This window comes from Labeo rohita, unplaced genomic scaffold (assembly GCF_022985175.1).
Source record: "Labeo rohita strain BAU-BD-2019 unplaced genomic scaffold, IGBB_LRoh.1.0 scaffold_1255, whole genome shotgun sequence".
Classification (NCBI taxonomy): Eukaryota; Metazoa; Chordata; class Actinopteri; order Cypriniformes; family Cyprinidae; genus Labeo; species Labeo rohita.
This window is the reverse complement of record NW_026127401.1, coordinates 1-23,594: the sequence shown is the minus strand read 5'-3', so window position 1 is coordinate 23,594 and position 23,594 is coordinate 1. Positions and strand designations below refer to the sequence as shown.

General features: G+C 35.3%; 1 protein-coding gene and 1 long non-coding RNA gene across 2 annotated transcripts; one reads left to right on the top strand and one right to left on the bottom strand.

The window, feature by feature from the left end:
- Positions 1-3,984: 3,984 nt before the first annotated feature.
- On the bottom strand, positions 3,985-5,055 carry LOC127157920 (uncharacterized). The gene is made up of 4 exons (XR_007826025.1): positions 5,010-5,055; positions 4,361-4,432; positions 4,222-4,266; positions 3,985-4,024 (listed from the first exon to the last, which is right to left on the bottom strand). It is a non-coding gene; the product is annotated as an uncharacterized LOC127157920 (long non-coding RNA).
- A 4,549-nt stretch (positions 5,056-9,604) lies between these two features.
- On the top strand, positions 9,605-23,588 carry LOC127157919 (protein NLRC3-like). Its single transcript, XM_051101097.1, has 4 exons — positions 9,605-9,684; positions 10,466-10,639; positions 18,779-20,638; positions 22,959-23,588. The coding sequence occupies exons 2-4, from the start codon at positions 10,488-10,490 to the stop codon at positions 23,191-23,193; spliced, it is 2,247 nt and encodes a 748-aa protein (XP_050957054.1). The 5' UTR covers positions 9,605-9,684; positions 10,466-10,487; the 3' UTR covers positions 23,194-23,588.
- Positions 23,589-23,594: the final 6 nt, after the last annotated feature.

Sequence of the window (23,594 nt, the reverse complement as noted above, 5' to 3'; positions counted from 1 at the left end):
AGCCCAGTAATAATCATGATAATAATGACCAATGACTGACTGGAAAAAAAATAATACGAACAATGCATTAACAAATAATTCTCAAGAGCCGGTTCTCTTAATGAATTGTTCAAACTCGGCAGTTGCCTGATCTGCAAGATATTACTTTTAGTTATGTCGGCTACGAAATAGAGTTTCGCGTGCATAGGAAACTGTCCGTGTCATTACTGACTATCATGCATTTAGCCTTTAAAAATCATATCGAACAGAAAGAAGGAAACAATCACAACGATAACAATCACATTTATCAACGCTGAAACGAGTAAATGTATAAACAGGAATAAATACACTTTAGTAATGTCGCTCACCTGCAAAATAATTGGTGACGAACTAATGTCCGGTTTGATGTCTGATGTCTGGATGATCCTTGGAAAGGTCCAATATCTTCGTTATTAAACTCGCGCCATTTAGAAACGAAACATCCGACACTCAAAGACAAACCCTTAGATTATTTTCAAATTAAAGTTATCTGGCCTTGAACAGCAGAAACGCAACCTCAGCAGTGGCGTACCGCACTTCTTTGAGGCCCCCCGCAAAGAATGAGATGGGGTCTCTCCCACCCGCAGCGATGTCATGCAAGAAAATTTATTGTGCACCTGAGTGCGTCTCTCCCATTTACATAACTGATTTATCAGTAATTTATGTGGGGTGAATTATCACTGCATTGATGCATTTTACGTTATTATTGAATAGAATAGGCTATAGCATATATATCATATAATGTGCATATTTGATATTGCTTTTCAATCAGACTGAAATCCCAGCAAACACAAAACGTTTTTACAACTTTTCACAACGTTGTATTTTGGTTGCAATTAGGTAATGTTGTAGTACAACGTTTTAAAAACGTTTTTTTAAATAATAAATTATGTAAGCAAAATAAAACGTTTTAGAAACGTTGTAAAAATACCAACCTGGAACGTTTTCTTTAAGTAGTCAAAAAACGTAAATATCACGTTCGTCCACTACGAAAATAAAACCAGACCAAACTACAACTTTCGGGGGACGTTTTATTCAGGTGTTAAAATAACGTAATATGCACATTGGAATAAAACGTTTTAAAAACGTCATGAAAGTACCCAAAATACAACCTTGCAAAACTGTTCTGTTTGTGTAAAAATATCAGTAAAATAAGTGATATTTTAACATTAACTCGGTTTAGTGTCTGAGTAACAGATAGCCTCAGCGATATCAAAAGGACTTAAAAGTAATATGTGAATCCTTACTTTCAGTTGTCTTTGCTCATGTAATAATACCGTATATTCATATATCACGAGCTAACAGCTCAGTGTGTAAACCAGTCTGTGGAAAGGTGGGAGAGAGGTATTAACACATGAACAGAAATGGTTGGTTGGTTAAAAAATATATTTTTATTTTATTTTTATTTAAAATAATTTATTTTTTTACAAACGTCATGACAGTATGCAACCGTGCCAAAACTCCCTTTGTACGTGATGTTTGTTTTTAATGTGTTTTGCTATAGATAGACTACTTTTATTCTACACTTTGTTTACAATTTCTGGTATGTTTTTCGTTAGGTAGTTAAATATGTGGTAACCATGGTTTTTTGGTGCGAACCATTTTTTGTTGTTGTTGTTGTTGTTTTACATTTTTTTTTAAATATTGGAGATAAAGTACTGCAGTGCAGTGGTAAAAATCACAAATTTACATATAAAAAGAGCATTAATTAACTTCCACTGTAAAACTGTTTTATCTCTACAGAAATTAACAGTATGTTTATAAAAGAAATAAACATAAACGTACACTACATTCAGTGTTGGGCAGTAGCGTAGCTACAAGTAGTGACGCTACTAGCTTAACTACATTTCTCAGTAGTGTGGTGGTAGCGTCGCTGTTTTCTGAATCAAATAGCTTTTCAGTAGCTAAGCTCTTATTTTGATCAAGTAGCGCGGTAGCGTCAACAAAAGCTAAAAGCTATATATTTTTCTATACTTTAAGCTCAAATCGGAAATATAACTGCTACGGATCACTGATCCTGGGTCAGTACGCGACGTCACCGCCACTAAACCTCGTGACGCCATTGGCTCATTAAACTGTCAGTCAAACCGTATTAATCCTCCCGCCTCTCTCGTGAATGAAGTGCGGTGCGCAGTTTGAAGCATCTCAGCGTGTTTGCAGACTTGAGGTATGTAAAGAAGTGTTGATTGAAAAAATACATGTTTTCTGTATTTATAATACAGCAATGTATTTATAAAGGCTAATGTTTTTTTTTTTGCATTCGAGGAGATGAGAAAAGTGTGTCTTAGTCTAGCATTTGTTGTCGAGACAACCAAATTGCTTATGTGAAGCGCTGAATCTTTATATTTTAGCTAAATGTCAGAAAAAAACTGAGCGCCCACGTAGCAACAGAAAACTGTATAATCTGCAATGCAAACGCGTGAATGCAATGCACGTACTGCCTCTATTGTAGCGGTATTGAGAAAAAAACTTAGTACTTGAACTAGTGGTGGGCGCCTTGATTTTAGTCTTTGAAGCAGGCTAGTGCTCTGGGAAGATCTCAAACTCAGAAGAACGAGATGGGGAGTGGGTGGGTGTGGGTTTTCAAATTCATGGCGAAACGCAAAATCCCAGGTAGCCAAAATGATCTGGCCCAATAACGGCCCGAATCCGGCAAGCCGGAAGAAATGACTCGGGCCAGATGCGGTTGCCGGACTCGTGTGAATTACGGGAGTGAATGACGCGCCAGAATCGGCCCGAGTACGCTGGCCCGAGTCCGGGGGCCGAAACTGAACCGACACTGAACCGACACTGCCGGCATCGGGCCACAATCACGCCAGCATAGATTATACAATTAGCCGGTACTGGCCCGAGTCTGGATTCCCAATGGAAATGTGTATGAAATACAGACCTATATTTATTTAATTTATAAAAACAACAGAATTATCCAAAGCAATATTAGCTGGTTTGCTAAAGCAGCCTATATAGCCTAATTAATTGGTTCGCTAAAAACTACAAAAACGTATTATTAAAGACTTCCTCCAGTTTTTTTTTAACAATGTTATTTCCAAAAATATCACACACACATGTACCTCCCCCTCCCCCATCCCAAGAAAGAACTACGCCATATAAATACTGTATAAGAAAAGTTTATTTGAATTTATTATTGAAAAAGTGACATCAACAAAAAGCACAATAGAAACTCCCCTCAGGACCTCAAGATTATCCTAAAAGAGGGACAGAATAAATGAAGGAGAGACATAAAGAGGGGACACATATTGACACAATATGTTAGTCAGATCTCATGTGATCTCAATGGTAAATGTTAACATTTGTAGCATACCTCAGAAAGATTTTTTGTTGTTGTAGGGCCTGCTCATTTCTTCCACCATGCCATCTGTTTATAAACTTCTCAGGTTCTCCATCCAGCAAACTACAGTATTTGCAGAAAATATATTAAGAAAAAAAAGTCAGTCTTGTGTATGTGGCACAAGTTTGCCTGTTTAAACATGAAGCTTAGCATAAAGACAAGCTAAGAAGAAGATTGAGAGGAAAAAAAAACACTTTATGTGGTTAGTCATTTTAAAAAGTATTTAGACCGCTTTTTCACTTTTTGCAGACTTAATTATGTTGTAGATTTGATTTTAAACTAATACAACTTTACAGTTTAAAAATAACAAAAAGAGAAAAAGTCTTATAAAAGTTTGGGCACCCTGCACTACTTGGCAATGCACTCTTTGGCGAATATCACAGCCTGTGAAATGGTGCAGTTTACAGCTATGGGTAATAGAGTATTCAAAATATTACATGTAAAATGTTTGTAAAAGTAATAATATTAATTTTGGCCATATACTTGACCACTCACAACACCCTGACTCAATCAGAACAACAAAATTAATCTTAAGATATTATGGCCTATTTTAATTTCCTAAAAGTAAACATACATTTACACATCTACTCTATAGCAAAATAACATTTAATTACTTACATGGCACAGATGCACTCTTTTCAGATGATCTTGACAAATCTGACAAAAAAATAAAAAATACATCAAAAAAAGATTAAAAGTGGTATAACAGGAAGGCACATTACACTATTCACATAGTGTGTTGTGTAATTAAATAATTATATTTCACTAACCACTAATGAATACATAAATTAAAAAACTGCTGCATACAAATATTGTGAATGTGTTTGACAGTCAGCCGAAAACAATATACTTACAAAGCCAAAGCCGCTCAATGCTGTGGAGCATTTGGGGTGCAGCAGCTACTGACACAAAAACAAAGGGGAGAAAAAAAAAGAATCATATATCTGTACAAATTAAAATGTACTGATTTTTAATAAATGATTATTGACTTACCAGTGTGTTGAACATGGCAAGTCCAAGATGCAGAATGACTAGATTGATCACTTACAACAATCGGAGGACAACCTAAAAAAAAGAAAGAAAAAAGAATAAATATTTTCATTATTGAATATAATTATTTTTTTCTTCCCTGCTGTATACACAGGCCTAAATCTTTTACTTTTATTGTAATTATTTGTTATTAATAAAAACAAAAAAAAATATTATTATTATTATTATTATTATTATGATAAGGATAGGCTACATTGGCCTGTGAGTCTTTCTGTCTCTCGCTCGCTCACACACGTAGAGAGAGAGAGCACGCGCGCGTTCAGTGTGCGTCAGTGTCGCGCGCTCTCTCAAATCTGAGACAACACAATTTAAGTGTGAAAATATTATTGTTGATATGTGTAAAATGAATATATTTTTTAACTAACGTTACCTTGACCGACATGAATGTGAGGTTTTCTCAATCCTAGCAGATCTGCGCAAATGACGTCATACAGATAACGGTATTAACGGTAACAGTTAGTCAGCGGTGCTGAAGAGCGGCCCATAGAAAATAAAGACGGAAAGACTCGTCTATGTGAACAGTAGGCTTAGATATGGTACATTTAAATGACAGTCCGTCAATTTTACACTTACGTACACAGAAATACTTTACCTGATAAAGCTCTTCCGTCAAGCGATGACCGCTCAGTCAAAGGGAGTCCGATTGTGCGCGTGATGTGAGCGGACCGCAGCTTATATAGCCTCTGGTTCTTTCGCGGGCTTCGCACGTGAGGTCTAAAATAGTCAAAGTTATATTTATATCTATGTTGTTAATTTATTTTTTATCATCTGACATGTAAATTTAAGTCAGTATACCTTGAATTATATTTATTATTATTATTATTATTATTATTATTATTATTATTATTATTATTATTATAACGTAACTCTTATTATTAATAATGTTGTTTTCTCTCACGGATTTCATAACCTGAAGATGGCAGCAGAGGATCACTTATTGGCTCATCCTACTCACTAAATTTTGTTTTTGGATTTTATTTGGAAATAAAATGACTATTATCAGTATATGAAATCATATTTTGTCAAAAGTTGAAGTATCAGTTTTTAAATTATGCCACATTATGATTATCAAGCCTGAAAATAGTATTGTAAAAGGGAGACGTGGTGAAAGCATTTTTTAGCTCTCTTACAGCCAGATACCATTCTGTTTTGGGTGTGTAGAAAAATCATATAATTTAGTTGAAGGGAACATTTTCAAATGATAAGCAAAGTCCATTTGAGGTCAGCCTAAAAATAATAGAAATAAAACTTAAAATAGTAATAAAAACTTTTGAAAAAAATATGACAATTAAATATTTTTTTAAAAAAAATTGTAATTGAGTCTGATTAATTAATTGTGTGTGCCTGTACAGGTATAATCTCCATTGTGGGGACCAAATATTAATGCAAGGAGTAAAAACTTAAATTTTGACATTTTTGGGATTAACACTTCAATTAATCACTGCAGCCTGTTCATTTGAAAAATAAAACACAGTCACCCAAAAGTTACACTAGTCAATTTAAATAGTGTGTGTTACGTGAAGTTCAGCGTGAACACCGGTCCCGTGGCACATTTTTGCTCATCATGATATTTTCCGTCGACGTGCATGAAGTACAAAGCTTACCCAATGCATAATATTTTCGCTTCAAATACATTGCAGATATGGAAACATTTGTATTTGTGGCGAGAGAGGTAGTCTACATAAGCCCAACTTTACTTTCAGTTTCGCTTTAAATTTGTTTTGGATTGTTTAGGCAAATTTATTTATTTATTTATTTTCATCCTCGTTCGGTTCTGAATACGACTAAAGTTAAAGGATTTGTTGTGGAGTGAGGGAAATAATGTCGGAACATTATAACATTACGCTGTAGGCCTGTTCATTTCAGAATATAATAAAATGTGACTTATAGGCCTATAGCCGCCGTGACCTGTCAGGTTTAATTTTTCCTCTCAAAGACGTACAATTTATGTTAGCATGTTTTTTAAAAAAAACTTAGGCAAACGAAAATAGCAGCTTGATTCGGTTAAATATTCTTACTGTTAACAAATTTACAATAGAATTTAGCTTTGCTTCCCAGATAGTAACAGGGTCTGGGCCAAATCTGGCTTACATTTGGCACTTGTTTTTTATTCACAGTCTTGTATTCATGAAATCAATTACTATCTTTAAAAATGGCAGTAAATTAAAGTGCTGTTTTTGTGCGGTCTGTCATATTTCAGCAGCTATATACAGCAAAACTACAGCACTTCCATTAGGCTATTTTTTTTACGAAGCTGTCAACACTGTAAACTCTGATGGCATGCAATCAGTTGACAAACACCCATTCATATATAGACTATGTTATTCAATTACATGTATAAATTATTTTATATAAAATTTCGTGTTTTCCCTGTTTTATTCATTCAACATTCTGAAACAGGTGCCATAGTTTTTCAAGAAAGAATTCAACCCCCCTAACCCCCCAAAATATGAGATAAACCCAGCCCTGTACATTATACTGATTTTTGTTGCCAAATTGGTTTGGAAGAGAGGTTGAATAAACAATTAAACTGGACTTTTATGCCTGTATGACTAACAATTTAATTGATCACTGAGTGAGCATTGACTTGGTATGATGTTGGTTCAATAGAAAAATGAAAATGTAAAAAATAGCTTAGATGTAGTAAACTACTTTTGCCATGTTGCTGTAGCTTAGCTTGCTACATTACCCAAGGCTGTAGCTTTAGTGTAGTTAAGCTTCATTTAATGAAGAGTAACTGTTAGCTTAGCTCACTACATTTTCCAAGTAGCTTGCCCAACACTGTTTATTTTGTTCATTGGAGTTTTCGTTGAGTTGCATTAATGGTGCAGTAACAAACCACAGATCTGACATTTGTTCACAAATAAGATAAAGACGGGTTGAGTGATATTCAGTACTTCATCCCCAAATAGTTCCATGTAATTTTTCTTCACAGGAGACTTGCAAATTTCATTTACAGCTGAAAATGGACAGAGAAAACTGTAAAACATTTTATGTAAAAACTAACAAATGTTTATTTAATTAAACTCTGCAAATGTCTGTAGCTGTTGGCATATTAACTTACACTAAACATTACTCTGCACTACTCTGCACTAATGATACACTTGGCTCACAATTCAATACATATATTGATACAGGGTTCATGATACGATACATGTCACAATATTTTGAACAACTGAAAAAGGAAACATTCAAATAACATTTATTTTTAAAACATGAACACTTTCAGTAACTTTCTTTGGTGTACATACAACTTAATAGAAGTTGAAAGCATTTAAATGTTTTATTTAATTTTTTGTATGTACTTTAATATTAAATAGGTCTGTCACCAATAGGATAAAATCATTTTGTACAAAAAAAAAAAAAAAAAAAAAAAAACTATACATATTGTGAAATTTGTTCTTTAGCACTCAACCAACAAGAGGAGGAGGTTCACAGTACAAAAGGAAATGTCTTCAGAGAGAGTTGGACAAAGCAGGTTATTCATTGTGCATGTACATGCATACATATATACATTAAGCACTATTAATTCCAAAAGTGTACTTTTTCAGCAGGGGTGGCCATTATTTTTAGTTGTAATGGCTATATAATTGTTCAGATTTGAAAGTATCATGTTTATGTACTGTACTTGGTCATGTGTGTTGTAGGTACCTATTAATATTTATTTATTTTTAGCATCATTAATATATTTAGTTTAATATTATTATAAAAGGACATTAATATATGAAGAGATGAGATGCAAAACCAGCTAAAAGCCATCTCAGTCAAAAATGAGATAATGATACTGAGTGAATGCTCTCAACACATATTATACGTCCATCAAATACTTTTACTTCAAACTCGCTAAAATCCCAGTCTCAGCCCAATCAGAAGTACTGGTACTTACATAGAAACCTATACATCTGAGCCTGATAAAAATGCATTTCTTAAAGAAAGACATCAGATGGATTTAGCTGGTTTTGCATCTGAACTCTTCATATATCATGTTTGTTTTATTCAGAGCCTGCAGCTGTGACAACAATATATCAGGTTTGTCTAAACACATTGTTTGTAGTCAGTGTTATATATTTTTCCAACAGCTTTTATATACAATTCTAAACAAATATGAATGTTTATATTTTTGTCTCAACAGCTTTGTCTCAACAGAAATCCTGTCCGAAATTCTCAAGGAAGTTGTTTCAGAAGATGGCAATTCCGCATACCGGACCGTTTCTCTAGCGTGTAGGCTGTTTAGGGAAGTGGTCACAAATGAAGTGTTCCGGAAAAGAGCACATTTTGCCTTGCTGGATAGTACTTTTTTTTTTTTTTTTTTTCTTCAGTGCAAATTTTTCCAGTTAAAAATTATGTTGAAATATTTATATGGATTTTGTTTTTACATTTTAAGGTGTGGTCAACTGGAAGAGGTTCTCACAGGGCTACCAGGATGAGTACAGGTGAACTGCTGTGCTTTTATGCCGAAGATTTGTGTGCAGGGTTTTGTTCTCAGGACTGTTTTTTTTGCTGCAGGAAACATATTCCTGGTTTAAATTAATAAAAGTTGTGCTGAAGTGGAAGAGAGGGATGAACTGATTTTGATGTGATCCTCCACCAGCAGCAGTAAAAAGGCATATTATTTGTTATCTACATGTCAATGCCAACAATGTATAACTTGCAGTGTTAGTAAAAAGTAATGGTAAACTTGTTTTCTTCATTTACATAATTCTGTATACAGTTATGCCTCCTGTAGTTCTATAAATTTAAATTCAAAGAAGTGGGAACTGCAAATATAATATTAATGGTGTTTTCAGTAAAATGGTGTTCAGGGTGCATATAATAAAGAAATATTGACAAGTATATTCTGAGTTTTTTCATATAGATTCTAATGGACATTTCATACGGGATTATTTAGAGACTAATGACGTGCAATATTCGCTTTACTTGCATTCATTCTTTCGTTCAATCGAAATTTAAAGTACGTCTACTTGACCATTGTTTGTGTTATATTGCCGTGTAAACTTAAAAAAAAATATCGCCGAGGTATACTGTTTATCTCAGCTGTTCTTTGGGGTTTTTTTGGCCGTAATGCATAAAATCTTTATATTATGAAATAACATATTATATTATTTTGAAATAACATTGTGACATCATGACATCACACACTATTGTATCTCAGTTGCTTGTCACGTCATCGTTCATAGAAATCGAAACTGAAAGTTTGAATTTATCTTTTGATAAGACGCCATTTCAGACTGGTGTAAAGCAAAGCTTTAAGTTCCAACATATTTATGGTAAGTCCAGTATAATGTCCTTCTCATAAACTGGGTGATATCTTACTTGTGTTTGTGTATTTGTGTAGTTCGACTTATTTGTATCAAACTCGATCGGTTTACTGCAAACAATACTCGGAGTAAGAATGATTCTTTTAGACAACTGTTACTCTTCGTAACAAAATATTATATGATAATCACTAGCTTTTCATGAATAGCTTTTCATAATATTTCGCGCAGTATATGAATTGGTTTGGGTTAATGTTTTTTCCGCCTTCACATCAAGAGCATTTATTAGGTTATGCACACGACACCACACTGAGTGACGAAAAAGACTGACTGCCAGCGTTAAGGGCCATTTTATATGTGATCCGTTTGCGGTCAGTGTGTGGAAAGTTTGCAGAAGTAGCACGGGCTTATTGTGCTTTCACACAATGCGTTCGCACTGTGTACTGATCCAAGACTGGATCTAATTATTTCTATTAATTAGATCTATTTCTGATCAATCCATTATATTTATTTGAAATCAGCTGAAAATGCTTTTTCAGTATTGTGATTCTCTTATGTGAGAAAGTGGTGTTCTTTATAAAATATATGTTAATTTCAAATAAATACACCGCACTCTGTCCATGAGTTCTCATGGAAAACACTATTATAAAAGCGCAAAATGTTGGACAATTTGCATAGAGCTCTTATGAAACTACATTAAATAAATATTCTTAGAGACACTTAGTCAAACTAAGCCATTGTTACAATAAAGGCATTTTTTTTAAGCCGTGGCAATTTCTGTTTCCAAATGCAGAAGTGAAAGCACTGCCTCTAAAATGAGCCTCAATGAAGAGAGAGAGGAGGGTGATGTTGTTCATCAGAATCATAGAGCAGCATCTCCAAAGCCCAGCTGTGTTTCTATGAAGAGTGAACAATCAATGGGAGCACCTATTTTATTCAGTGATGAAGCAGTGACCTTTTATCCCAGGTGAGTGAATAACTATTATTGGAGACAAGAAATAAATTATAACTTAAACAACTTTTTGTTGTTCAAAGGTTTATTTAATTTTTTGGGCCTCACTGTCACATCTACAGTGAGAGCTCTATGTCCATTAAAAGTATCTTAAGTGGGGGATTTAGGCATGGGTGATATGGGCAACCACCCACGGCAGCATCTTGCCAGGAGTCGCACAAGGAGCCCATACAAGAAAAAAAAATGGAATGCATAATTTTACAGCTTATTTACACAAAATATCAATATCACATTATGGGAAAAAAAAAAAAAAAAAAACTTTATTACTTAAAATATACTTTATTTTAAAGGGGTCATCGGATGCCAAGTTCACTTTTTCATGTTGTTTGAACATTAATGTGTGTTGGCAGTGTATGTACAAATCTACCCTATAATGAGAAAAATCCATGCAGTGGTTTTTAATTAGTCTGTAAAAATAATGTCCACTTTTTCAAGTGTGCCGTCACACCGACAGAGGCCGCTCCCATGATAGTTAATTGACATGAGCTCTTACCTTAGACCAGCTGTCACAGTCCAGTAACTTTACATGTTTTGATGCCAGAACAGGGATGTAAATTAGACAAGAATATCTCCAATTCAGCGACTGAGGTGTTGTGTTGCTGGATGTAATAATGAACATAGTGGTCGTCATTTACTCCCGACATCTGAGCCGCTGAAGATGCAGTAGATTATGTTTGTTTGTGAATGGAATGCACCTCCCGATCTACATATATCCGTCTATGTTCACGCAAATCATTCATGATCCAGCTTCACTTACAGCAGAAGTAAATATAAGCATTTTTTATTAATCTTTGTGATCGCCTTTCTTTATAACGTGGTAGTTAGGAAGTTTAGCAGCTAAACGTGGCTAAATGCAGCTAAAGTAAACAAGTTCGTCATTCCACAGAGAGAAGAGAGGGGCGGGGTGAGCAGAGCTCATTTGCATTTAAAGGAACAACCCCTTAGAATGAGATGATTTTTGCAGAGATCATTTTGACAAGGTAAAAAGGGTAATGCTTTACAAAACCATTGAGAATTTTTTATCAAAGTATATTATACGGAGTAATTACCTTATTAAGTACTTAGTACTAGCTGTTGTACTTACATGAAACAAAATGTACTTACCACATTTTTCACTCAAAACCGGAGTTATCCGCTTATAAAGCTGTACTGCCAAACGCGAGCTTTCGCCACCACGTAACGACTGTTCTACCGTCCTCCGTGAGTAAGTTAACACTTTCTTTCGGGGTGTCGGTTGTTGGTTGCTGGTCATGTGCTTGTCTTCCCACTAAACATTAGATGTCTGACGGACGTCTAGATTACGTCAATATTCAAAAACGACGTACAAAAGACGTTGTTTGGACGTGTCTTTCACATCTTTGCGCAGTGGGTTGGTGGAGGTGGTCTTAAAAAGGGCTGCCTTGCCAAGTAATTGCGTTGTAAAGTGGCCTAGTTTTTTGGTGTGCTGGCTAACGCGTGTTTTTAAAACCTGGCTGAGTATATGCGGCTGTAGGATGTCTTTCCTTCTGATGCTCGTTGTGGGCTTGTCTGTTTTTATTACATTCCGCGCGGTTTTGCAGGATTCATTACTGCCTTCCGGCTTGTGGAATTATAATATGCCATTTTATTCATCTTCGGACTTGCATTCTTTGAATTTTAAAATCTGTCCAAAACTGCACGTCGAACTCCGCGATCACTGTGTCGCACTTGGAATTGCTCGTCGGCCCCGTTATATACATCGGGGCTCCCGTCGTGGACAGTGTACAAAGATTGCTTCTACTACCTCAGCTACTGGAGTTACGATACCTGCTGTTTGGTCTTCTTTTCGCCTATGGCATACAAAAGCTCGTTGGGAAAATGGGACCGTGAACTTTAAGAATCTCCGTCATCTGGAATCTGTTTCATCGGGTGCTCTATCAGGCATTTCCACTTCTTCAACGATTACTCACCCACCATTCAAAATGGCTCTAGTGAATGCTAGGTCACTGGCAAATAAAACTTTTATTTTAAATGATTTTTTTTTTTATTTCTCATGCCTTGGACTTTTTGTTTATGACTGAAACTTGGGTAAAAAATGGTGACATGTCATCTTTTGGTGAGCTGTCCCCCTCTGACTGTTCCTCCTACAGCACTCCCAGACCAAGTGGACATGGTGGTGGCGTAGCCACTGTTTTTAAAAACTCATTTAAATGTAGACTTCTGCCTGTTGATGCTTTTCTCAGTTTTGAGGTGCAACTTTTAAAAATGGATTTAAATGGCCCTCTGCTCTGTGCATTAGTTTACAGACCACCTAAAGTCTGTTCGACATTTATTCATGAGTTTTCGGAATTTCTATCTACTCAAGTGTCTCGTTGTGACAGAATATTGGTGTTAGGGGACTTTAACATTCATGTTTGTTGTCCTTCTAAACCTATGGTTAAACACTTTATGAGCCTTATGGATTCACTCAATTTTGTACAGTCTGTCTCAAGTCCTACACATAATGGAGGCCATACGCTGGATCTAGTCTTGACTCGTGGTTTCTCTGTACATATCTCAGAAATATCTGATGCTGGCATTTCTGATCATTATCCTGTTATCTTTGAGCCTGCTATTTCATATGTTCAGCCTATTCTTTCTCAGTCTGTACATTTCTCTCGTGTTTTTCATGCTAATACTGCTGTTAAATTCTGTGAGTCTTACTCCAAGTTTATTTCAAATTCAAATGCCTCTTTGTCATCTTGTATGGATACTGAACTATTGGTTGAAACGTTTAACTCTGCCTGTTGTAATGCTTTAAATGTAGTTGCTCCACTTAAGCGCAAAAAACTTAAGCTTAGTCCTCAACCCTGGTTAAATGCATTCACTCGCACTCTCAGACAAGAGTGTAGGAGGGCTGAGCGCAGGTGGAAAAAAGATGGACTTCAGGTTTCTTACCAAATTTTTAAAAACTCCTTAATCTCTTATCAAGATTCTGTTAAGGAGGCAAAATCCAAATATTTTTCCAACTTGATTGCAAAAAATGCCAATAGGCCTAATGTTCTTTTTAAAACTATAAATTCTGTCCTTAATCCTGCTGTTTGTTCAGTTCCTGATGTCAATACTGAGACTTGTAAACAATTTTCAGATTTTTTTGTTCAGAAAATAGAAGATATTAGATCACAGTTCTTTTCTGACTTAGATCTCACTAATCTGGCACACTCAACTAGTAGTTTTATAAACTTTCAGCCAGTGTCTTCATCTTAATTACTCAAAATAATCTCTCAGATGAAACTCACATCTTGTCAATCTGACGTATTGCCAGGTTGTTTGTTTAGAGAGGTTTTAGGTACAATCAGTCCTACTCTTTTAGCTATTGTAAACAGCTCTTTAATAAATGGGGCATTTCCTGAAAGTTTTAAACATGCTATCATTCAACCCTTATTGAAAGGCCCTCATCTCGACCCTGCAGTACATAACAACTATCGTCCTATTTCTAAACTTTCGTTCATTTCAAGGTTTTGGAAAAAGTTGTACTATCACAGTTTACTTCATACCTGGATGCACATAATATTTTAGATCCGTTTCAATCTGGTTTTAGAGCACTGCATAGTACCGAGTCTGCATTGCTGAAGGTCACAAATGACATTCTGCTGTCTATTGATTCTGGATCTTCTGCTATCTTAATACTCCTGGACTTAAGTGCTGCATTTGATACGGTTGATCATAATATTCTTCTGAACCAACTTGAGTGTGTTGTCGGGGTGCAGGGTTTAGCCTTAGAGTGGTTTGCCTCATATTTAAAGGGAAGAACTTTCTCTGTAAATATTGGATCTTTTACTTCTCCCGTTGCACCTATCCAGTGTGGTGTTCCACAGGGATCCATTCTTGGACCTCTTTTGTTCTCCATTTATATGCTTCCTCATTTTTACGCCGATGACCTCCAATTATATTTTCCACTCAAACCAGGAAATGATTTTTCATTTGATCATCTTTTGTTATGTCTTAGTGAAGTCAAGACCTGGATGGCAAAAAACTCTTTGCAATTTAATGAAAATAAAACCGAGGTGTTGCTACTGGGCCCTGCTGTTACAAATAACTCTATCAAAACACAGTTAGGTTCTCTAAGTAACAACCTACACGACTACGTAAAGAATCTTGGAGTCCATCCTGATCCTTTTCTTCACTTTGACAAGCATATAAATACAGTTGTAAAGAGTAGTTTTTTTCATCTCAGATCATTGGCTAAGGTTAAACACTTTTTATCCAGTAAAGACCTTGAAATTGTAATTCATGCGTTAATTTCTTCTCGTCTGGATTACTGTAACTCTTTGTACGTTGGCCTACCTCAATCTACACTCTCTCGGTTACAGATGGTTCAAAATGCGGCAGCCAGATTCTTAACAGGAACTAAGAAAAGGGATCACATCACCCCTGTTCTTGCTTCATTGCACTGGCTCCCTATAAAATTTAGAGTTGATTTTAAGATTCTTCTTTTTGCATATAAGGCACTGCATAATTCTGCCCCAGACTATATCTGTAATCTTATCACACCTTATGCAGCTTCTAGGTCTTTAAGATCTAATGATCAGTTACTACTATCCGTTCCCCGTTCACGTTGTAAAACAAAGGGTGATCGGGCTTTTTCAGTAGTTGCCCCAAAACTCTGGAACAGTTTACCATTGCACATCAGAGCTTCTACATCATTGGATGTTTTTAAATCGAGCTTAAAGACATATTTTTACTTATTAGCATTTGGGTGATGTTGTGCATGTATTTTGCAAAATTAATTTGTGTTAAATTGTTGTGTTATGAATTTTCATTTTAATTGCTCTTATATTTGTTTTATCCTTTGCTGTTTATTGTTTGTAAAGCACTTTGGATCAACTACGGTTGTGTTAAACTTGTGCTCTATAAATAAAATTTGACTTGACTTGACTTGATGTAACTTGTAAGTTAGTCTGTCATTACAGTTTATTATTTAGATGTAATAGGCAGCTACTCTTACACATATGTAACAGGCCGAGTCTGTTACACAGCTACTTGTACACTTAAGTACAATCTTGATACACTTTATTTTAAGTAGCTTATGTCTGTGTACTTACATTATTAATTATGTTGTATAAAGTGTGCAACACATAGTCGGCGCCAATAGCCTCATGCTTAGTGCGTCGACATATAGCGCAACTGCGCTCACGGTGACCTGAATTTGATTCCCATCTCGAGGTAATTGCTGATCCCGCTCCCCTCTCTCCTCCCAGCTCTTTCCTGTCATCTCTCTGCTGTTCTATCACAATAAAAAGGCCTGAAAAGCCCAAAGAAATGTTTAAAAAAAAGTGTGCAACACACATGTAACAATCTTTTGGTTACTTATGTAGCTGAGTAACAGACTCCGTCTGTTACATATGTGTAACAGTGGCTGCCTATTACATCTACATAGTTACAAACTGTAATTACAGGCTGTTCCATAACTTAGTTACATGGTAACTAATACATTTTGTTTCATGTAAGTACAATGGCTACTACTAAGTACCTAATTAGGTAATTACTCTGTATTATGACACCTTAAAATAAAGTGTACCAAACCTTTTAACCCTTAAATGCATGAACGTTTCCCCAGTCATTACCTTTTGAATCTTGGAAGGGTTGACTTTGAACAGACACATTTTACCATCATCACTGTCTTCATCAGAACCCATTTCAACATTCAGTATCTGGCTCATGTTTGGGATTTCAACCATTCACAAAACACTGACAAAATCAGTAGTTTGATCACTGACAGCTAATTCACCAGATACACCATCAAATTCCAGTGACACTAATATAGTACTGTATAGACGTGTGCATCTTCCAACATGGTTGTTTGAAGGAGTAGTTCACTTCCAGAACAAAAATTTACAGATAATGTCCCATTGTCATCCAAGATGTTCATGCCTTTCTTTCTTCAGTCACAAAGAAATGATGTTTTTTGAGGAAAACGTTTTTTCAGGAATTCCATATAGTGGACTCAATGGTGCCCGCAAGTTTAACTTCCAAAATGCAGTTTAAATGCAGCTTCAAAAGGGTTCTAAAGATCCCAGCCGAGGAATAAGGGTCTTATCTAGAGAAACTGTCGATCATTTTCTAAAGTAAAATAAAAAATTTTATACTTTTTAACTTCAAATGCTCGTTTTGTCCAGCTCTGCTATGCACATGTGTACTCAGTGTGATCCAGGTCAATATAGTTAGGGTATGTCGTAAAACTCCTGTCTCATTTTCTCCTCCAACTTTAAAATTGGCCTACATTGCTGCAGAAGTACAGACCCAGTTTACAAAGTAAACATGCAAAGAAGGTCAAACGGCCTTTACAAAAAAAGGTAAAAACAGCAATGTAGGACGATTTTGACGTTGGAGGAGAAAATGAGATGGTAATTTTTCTACACACCCTAAATATATATTGACCCGGATTACACAGAGTACGCATGGGCATTGCAGAGTTAGACAAGATGAGCATTTGAGGTTAAAAAGTATATAGTTTTTTTTTTGTTTGTTTGTTTTAGGAAATGACCGATTATTTTTCTAGATAAGACCTTTTAAAAAAATAATTATAAATTGCTAAAAGAAAAAGTTATTTAATTGACAAAAGTTTCCAAAGTTTTTACTCATCAACTTGTAATGTATTTATTCAAATGTATTTTCTAAATATAAACAAATTTTTATTTTGAAGTCTGCAACACACTCCAAAAAGCTGCAACAGAGGCAGAATAAAAGTGAAAAGGTTATAGAACAACCAAATAAACTGCTTTGAAACAGTTCACAGCAAGAAGGTGAATTGGTAATAGGTGAGGGTATGTTTGGATATAAAAGGAGCGTCTGAGTCTTTGCAAGCAAAGCTGGTTGATGGATCAAAATGTGTTTGTATTAACAATATAGTTGTTAATACAAAAAAGTTGGCCAGTAAAAACACTGGATAATTTTTCTTTGTACTTCAGCCAATTAAATAAAGATTAAAGAGAACAAACAACGTATTTTTGATTTTACGGCATTTTACAAAAAGTCCCAACTTTTCTGGAATTCGGGTTGTAGAAATATGGAAAACAAATGCTCCTCATTTTCAAAATAGTTATTATTTTAGTGCTGTCCTGATTTATATATTTGTTATAGTCAGTTACATTTTAGATCTTCAAATAATAATAATAAGAAATGTTTCTTAAGCAACAATTAGCATGATTTCTGAAAGATCAAGTGACACTGAAAGCTGGAGTAATGAAGCTTAGCACAAGAGGAAAACACATTTTAAAATATATTCAAATAGAAAGTTTTTTTTTTTTTTTTTTTTTTTTTTTTTTTTTTTGAAATGGTAGATTTACTGTATTTTTTAAACAAACCAATGCAAACTTTTTATTAATCCATTAACAAATCTTACTGACCTTTATTTTTAAATGGTAGTGTATATTATAGGTAGGGTCCTATGAAATCCGTTTTATTTTTTCCCAAATTCCATTTTATTTTATTCCAAATTCAGTTTTTTCCATGTTATTTTTTTCTGGATTCCACTTTTTTCCCCCATTTTAATTTTTCTCGACTCCTTTTTAATGGTTAAATTAAATTGTATTCATCAAAAAGAATGAATTAATTAAAATTCGGAAACATACAATTTCACATCAGTTTATTAAAAGTTTAACAAAAATGACATGTTTAGGTCGCTATGAAATGTTTTCTCACCATATGTTTTCTTGTTATCAAATTCTGTTTTAGCATGTCTAATTTTAGTAAATGCATACTTTATTAAAATTTATTACTAAAATATTCTTATGAATGTTTTTTTTTTCCCTCAGAAATTCTACATTGTTTTTTTTAAATTTTCTGATTATCAAATGAAGGCATATAACATTATTATTAATATTGAAACTTACTTGTTATGTGTCATTGAATGCCACATGACATTCATTACGTATTTGATTTGACTGGACTTTCAATATCATTATCATTACAAGGAGCAAAAAGGCTACGCAGATATAATATAGGCTGTATTTGTGAGCTTTAGAAATTTGGCATTCAAACCAACTGCTGTGTAAACACCCCCAAGAACAGCTCGGCAACCCCCCTTCTCAAAAATGAAAAAATTCATGAAAAGATTAATTCTTTGTGTGGTTCTTGTTTCTGCTGTGTGGATAGAGATGATCAGATTGGAGACCTGGCTTTTCAGCAACCAGTATACGATGAGCTACAGCAAGTCAAAAAACAACACAAAATCAGTATGAAGAACAAGTATGAGCACATATTTGAAGGAATCAAACTACAAGAGAATCAAACCTTCCTTAGCAGTATCTACACACAGCTCTACATCATAGAGGGAGAGAGTGAAGGATTGAAGGAAGAACACGAGGTTTTACAGATGGAGAAAACAACCAGAACAAAACACTCACAAGACACTCCAATTTGCTGCAATGAAATCTTTAAACCCTCACCTGAACCAGGATGTGAGGAGAAAAACCAAATCAAGACTGTTCTTACTAAAGGCATCGCTGGAATTGGAAAAACTGTCTCTGTGCAGAAGTTCATTCTGGACTGGGCAGAGGGGAAAGCCAATCAGGATGTAGATTTCATGTTTGTGCTTCAATTTAGAGAGCTGAACTTGATTCAAGATCACCAGTACACTCTTCACAGACTTCTACTGGACTTCCATCCTGAACTTCAAAATCTGGACTCAAAGATTTATGAGGTGTGTAAAGTTGTGTTCATCTTTGATGGTCTGGATGAAAGCAGAATCACACTGATGTTTTCAGACATTCAGCAAGTTTGTGATGTGACTGAGACGTCATCAGTGGGTGTGTTGATCTCAAACATCATGAAAGGAAAGCTGCTTCCCTCTGCTCTCATTTGGATCACTTCCAGACCAGCAGCAGTGAGTCAGATCCCCTCCAAATACATTGACCGTGTGACAGAAATTCAGGGATTTGATGAGCCTCAGAAGGAGGAATATTTCAGGAGGAGAATCAGTGATGAGTGTCAAGCCAGCAGAATTATCTCGCACATTAGAAGAGCAAGAATCCTCCATATCATGTGCCACATCCCAGTCTTCTGCTGGATCTCAGCCACTGTGCTTCAGAAGCTCCTGAAAGAAGATTTGAGTTCAGAAATCCCCCAAACTCTGACTGAAATGTACATTCACTTCCTGCTGATTCAGATCAACATGAGGAATCAGAAGTATGAAGATAAAGATCCAGAGAAACTATTGCAGTCCAACAGAGAAATGATTGTGAAACTTGCTGAAGTGGCTTTCAAACAGCTTATGAAGGGCAATGTGATGTTCTATGAGGAGGACTTGAGAGAGAGCGGCATAAATATCACTGATGCCTCAGTGTATTCTGGAATTTGCACTGAGATCTTTAAGGAGGAATATGTGTTTCATCAGAGAAAAGTCTACTGCTTCATACATCTGAGCTTTCAGGAGTTTCTAGCTGCTTTGTATGTGTTGTACTCACATCTAATGAATAACATGGAGCCATTTCAGTTGCTTCTGACGGAGGAATATAAATATAATTTGGACAGGTCTGAGGGGAACTCTCTGTGTGAGTTACTACTATCAGCAGTTAATCAAACTCTTCAAATAAAAAATGGGCATCTAGATCTGTTTCTGCGGTTCCTGCTGGGCATCTCACTGGAGTCCAATCAGCGATTATTACAGGATTTACTGACACACAGAAAAAACAACTCAGGGAGCATCAGAGTCACCTCACAGTACATTAAAGAGAAGATCAAGAGAAGTGCAAGTCTCTCAGCTGACAGATCCATCAATTTGTTCCTCTGTCTACTAGAAGTAAATGATCAGACTCTCTCCAGAGAGATTCAGGAATTTGTGAAATCAGACAAAGATTTAGAGATGAAATTTTCTCCTGCTCAGTGCTCAGCAATAGCCTACATGCTTCAGATGTCAGAGGAGGTGCTAGATGAGTTAGACCTAATGAAATACAACACATCTTATGTGGGTAGAAGAAGACTGATACCAGCTGTGATGAACTGCAGAAAAGCTCTGTGAGTAATGTTACATAATGTTATTACTTAGTAAATACACACAAGAAGCATTTCCAAGAAAAATATTTGTGATCCTCACCTTTTTTTATTCAAATAACACATCCAACAATATTAATAATAATAATAATAATTGATTCATAAAAATCAATTATTTTACTTTTTAAAATTTCAGAATCCTTCATACTTTGCTGACTTGTAATCAACTATAAAGTTTTAAATTTAATTTCAAAAGATAACCGAGTATAAGTGTCCTTTTATCTTTTAACTGAGCACTGTAGATAAAAAAATAATATAATGAAATAAATTTCTTGCAATAATAAAAACAATAATATAGCATTATGACATTTAATTTCTATTCATTTATGTTTCTTCAAGATGCTTAACGTTCCAGCTTTTTGACTACTGTTACAGTGAAATATTACAATGAATGTGTGCTTATGTTTTCTACAGTATACAGTAATTTGGATAATTATACAATTAAAGAGGCTATAAAGTAAATACAATAATAAAATTTGGATTACTTTTTATTAAATGCCATTGTAAGAACATTGATTTAATTTGCATGATTTATCTTAAAAAAAAAAAAATTAAGAAATGAGTATGTCACATTTTCACAGGGATGAGACCAGAAACAGCGGTAAGTAGAAACACTGGAATGTTTTATTAACAGGATTGAGATAAACAGAGTGCACGAATAATGGGTATTCAAGTAGCTTATCTGACTGTCCTTGTTATGAAGAGTTGTAGGAAGTCAGAGGAGAAGAGCAGAGAGGCAGTAGCACACACCGAAGAATCCTTGAAGCATAGGGTCTGGAGCTAGCGAAGGGGATGTGAACGGTAGACCAGACAAAGACAGAGTTCAAGAGAGAGTCTTATATGGGGCGTGGTAATGGGATGCAGGTGTGCGCAATCAGAACTCTGGTGAAGGACAAAGTGATCTGTGTCAATGCAATGTTTGATGCGCTGATCTGTCACTCACTCGAGAGGGAGAAAACACTGTAAGTGGGTGAAGTGGAGAGCTTGCTCACCCTTTCTTTCCCTGCCTCTGCTTAAATCTCCTCTTCTTGATGAAGCTCAGGTGTGTTCGTACCGGCTGATACCAAGCGGTGTTTCCAGTGTGACTCTGACACGCACTCGGGATGCAGAGGCAAATTAATAAAACATCCCTGTTTAAACTAAAACAAATGATTTATAAAACGTGAGTTATCATCCTTTGTGCTTTATGAATTGGTCTACACATTATCAAGGTATGGCTGGGGACTGCTTATTATATTGAACTTATTAATTATTGTAGGCTTTCAAATAGAGTTCAGTGTTTGTATGCCCTGTGATTTGATAAAAAAATTAGTACAAAATCTGGTCTGAAGCCAAAATAAATAATCTCTCACAACACGTTTCATGACATTTCTTTGAATGAAAACAACCCCTGATTTACAACATTCCTTTCTAAAGGCAGAAATAGGGTGCAGTTTTGCTTTGCAGTGTCCAAAACTGATAGTTAAAGTTATAGAGAAATTTCAAAAAATGCTAATAACATTTGATTACATTGGCCTATTGTAACTGTATTGGTATTAAAATATTCCCTGGGTCATACCGAGAACAACGATACCAATTATGCCAAAATTGCCTTAACTTCCTGTCCGCCATTTTGATTCATGTTAAAAACCTACTTTTTCTAACTACTCCTAGACCGTTGGTCACAAAATTTGACTCGTATCTTCTTCAGACCATGCCAGCAAAAAGTTATGGATGTTGTGTTGATATACAAAATGGTTTTCGTATAATGCATCAACAAATTTGCCGAAAAGATGTAAAACAGCATCTGAGGCTGTATCTTTGCAAAGCTTTGACATATTGCCACCAAATTTTATATGTGCCATTGTCACCTCACACTGACCACGCCACATTAATTTGGTAATGGCGCAACCTATTGGCCGAAAGTGATAAACAATTCATTAACCAACAATAATGACATTTACAAGATAAATTTTGATAGCATTAGCCTATTCTAATGAAACTGGTCTGAAAATATGCCTTGGGTACCATTTATTCCATTGTTGGCCGTACGTCCTGAGTACATTATCTGTCAATTTTTGTTCCGTAAGTGGACTTTTCCTTTAAAGTGAGCAGTGATGAGGATGAGAAGTATCCAGCTGTGCTTCATTACACACTTTCAACTCACCTCCATATTCAGAATTCACCTTGTGTGCTTCTGCTATATGTTACACAATATAGTAAATATTTAGTTAAAATACAGAGAATTTAGAAAACATGACTTTAATCATCCATCTCCTCATTGTGCTGTTTTCCTCTAATATAGATTTGCTGGATGTCGACTCTCTGATCAGCACTGTGAAGTTGTGGCTTTAGCTTTACAATCATCAAACTCCAATCTGAGAGAACTGGATCTTAGTAACAATGACATTCAGGATTCAGGAGTGAAGCTACTCTCTGTCGGACTGAAGAGTTCACACTGTCAACTGAACATACTGAGGTTTAACTTTCACATTCACTCATTCACTATTTTCAGACATGTGAATGAATATAGTAGGTAGTCAACCAAACTGCTTATTAATTTCTCAAGGCTGCACAGGTAAATATAAACTAACTACATTTGAAACACATTTGAGAAATCACCACTAGGTGGTGCAAAGGGACTGTTTGCATCTATGCTCAGTAAGGCTGGAATTGTGACATTTTCATTTGTAAATAAGATCAAATAATCACAAATTACTTGTAATATAAAAAACAGGCAAAATGTCAGTTTCAGCTCTAATGTCTTAATGTGTTCCCAATTTTTTTTACACAATTTTATAAAGTAAGTTTTATTAAGTAAGGCCAAACTTTTATATTTAACTGCAATTATTTTCAGAAAATCACACTCAAAAACCTTTATGCAAACATTACAAATACACATAGCGTACTTTTCTTATAAAGTTTTTTTTTACCCAAACGA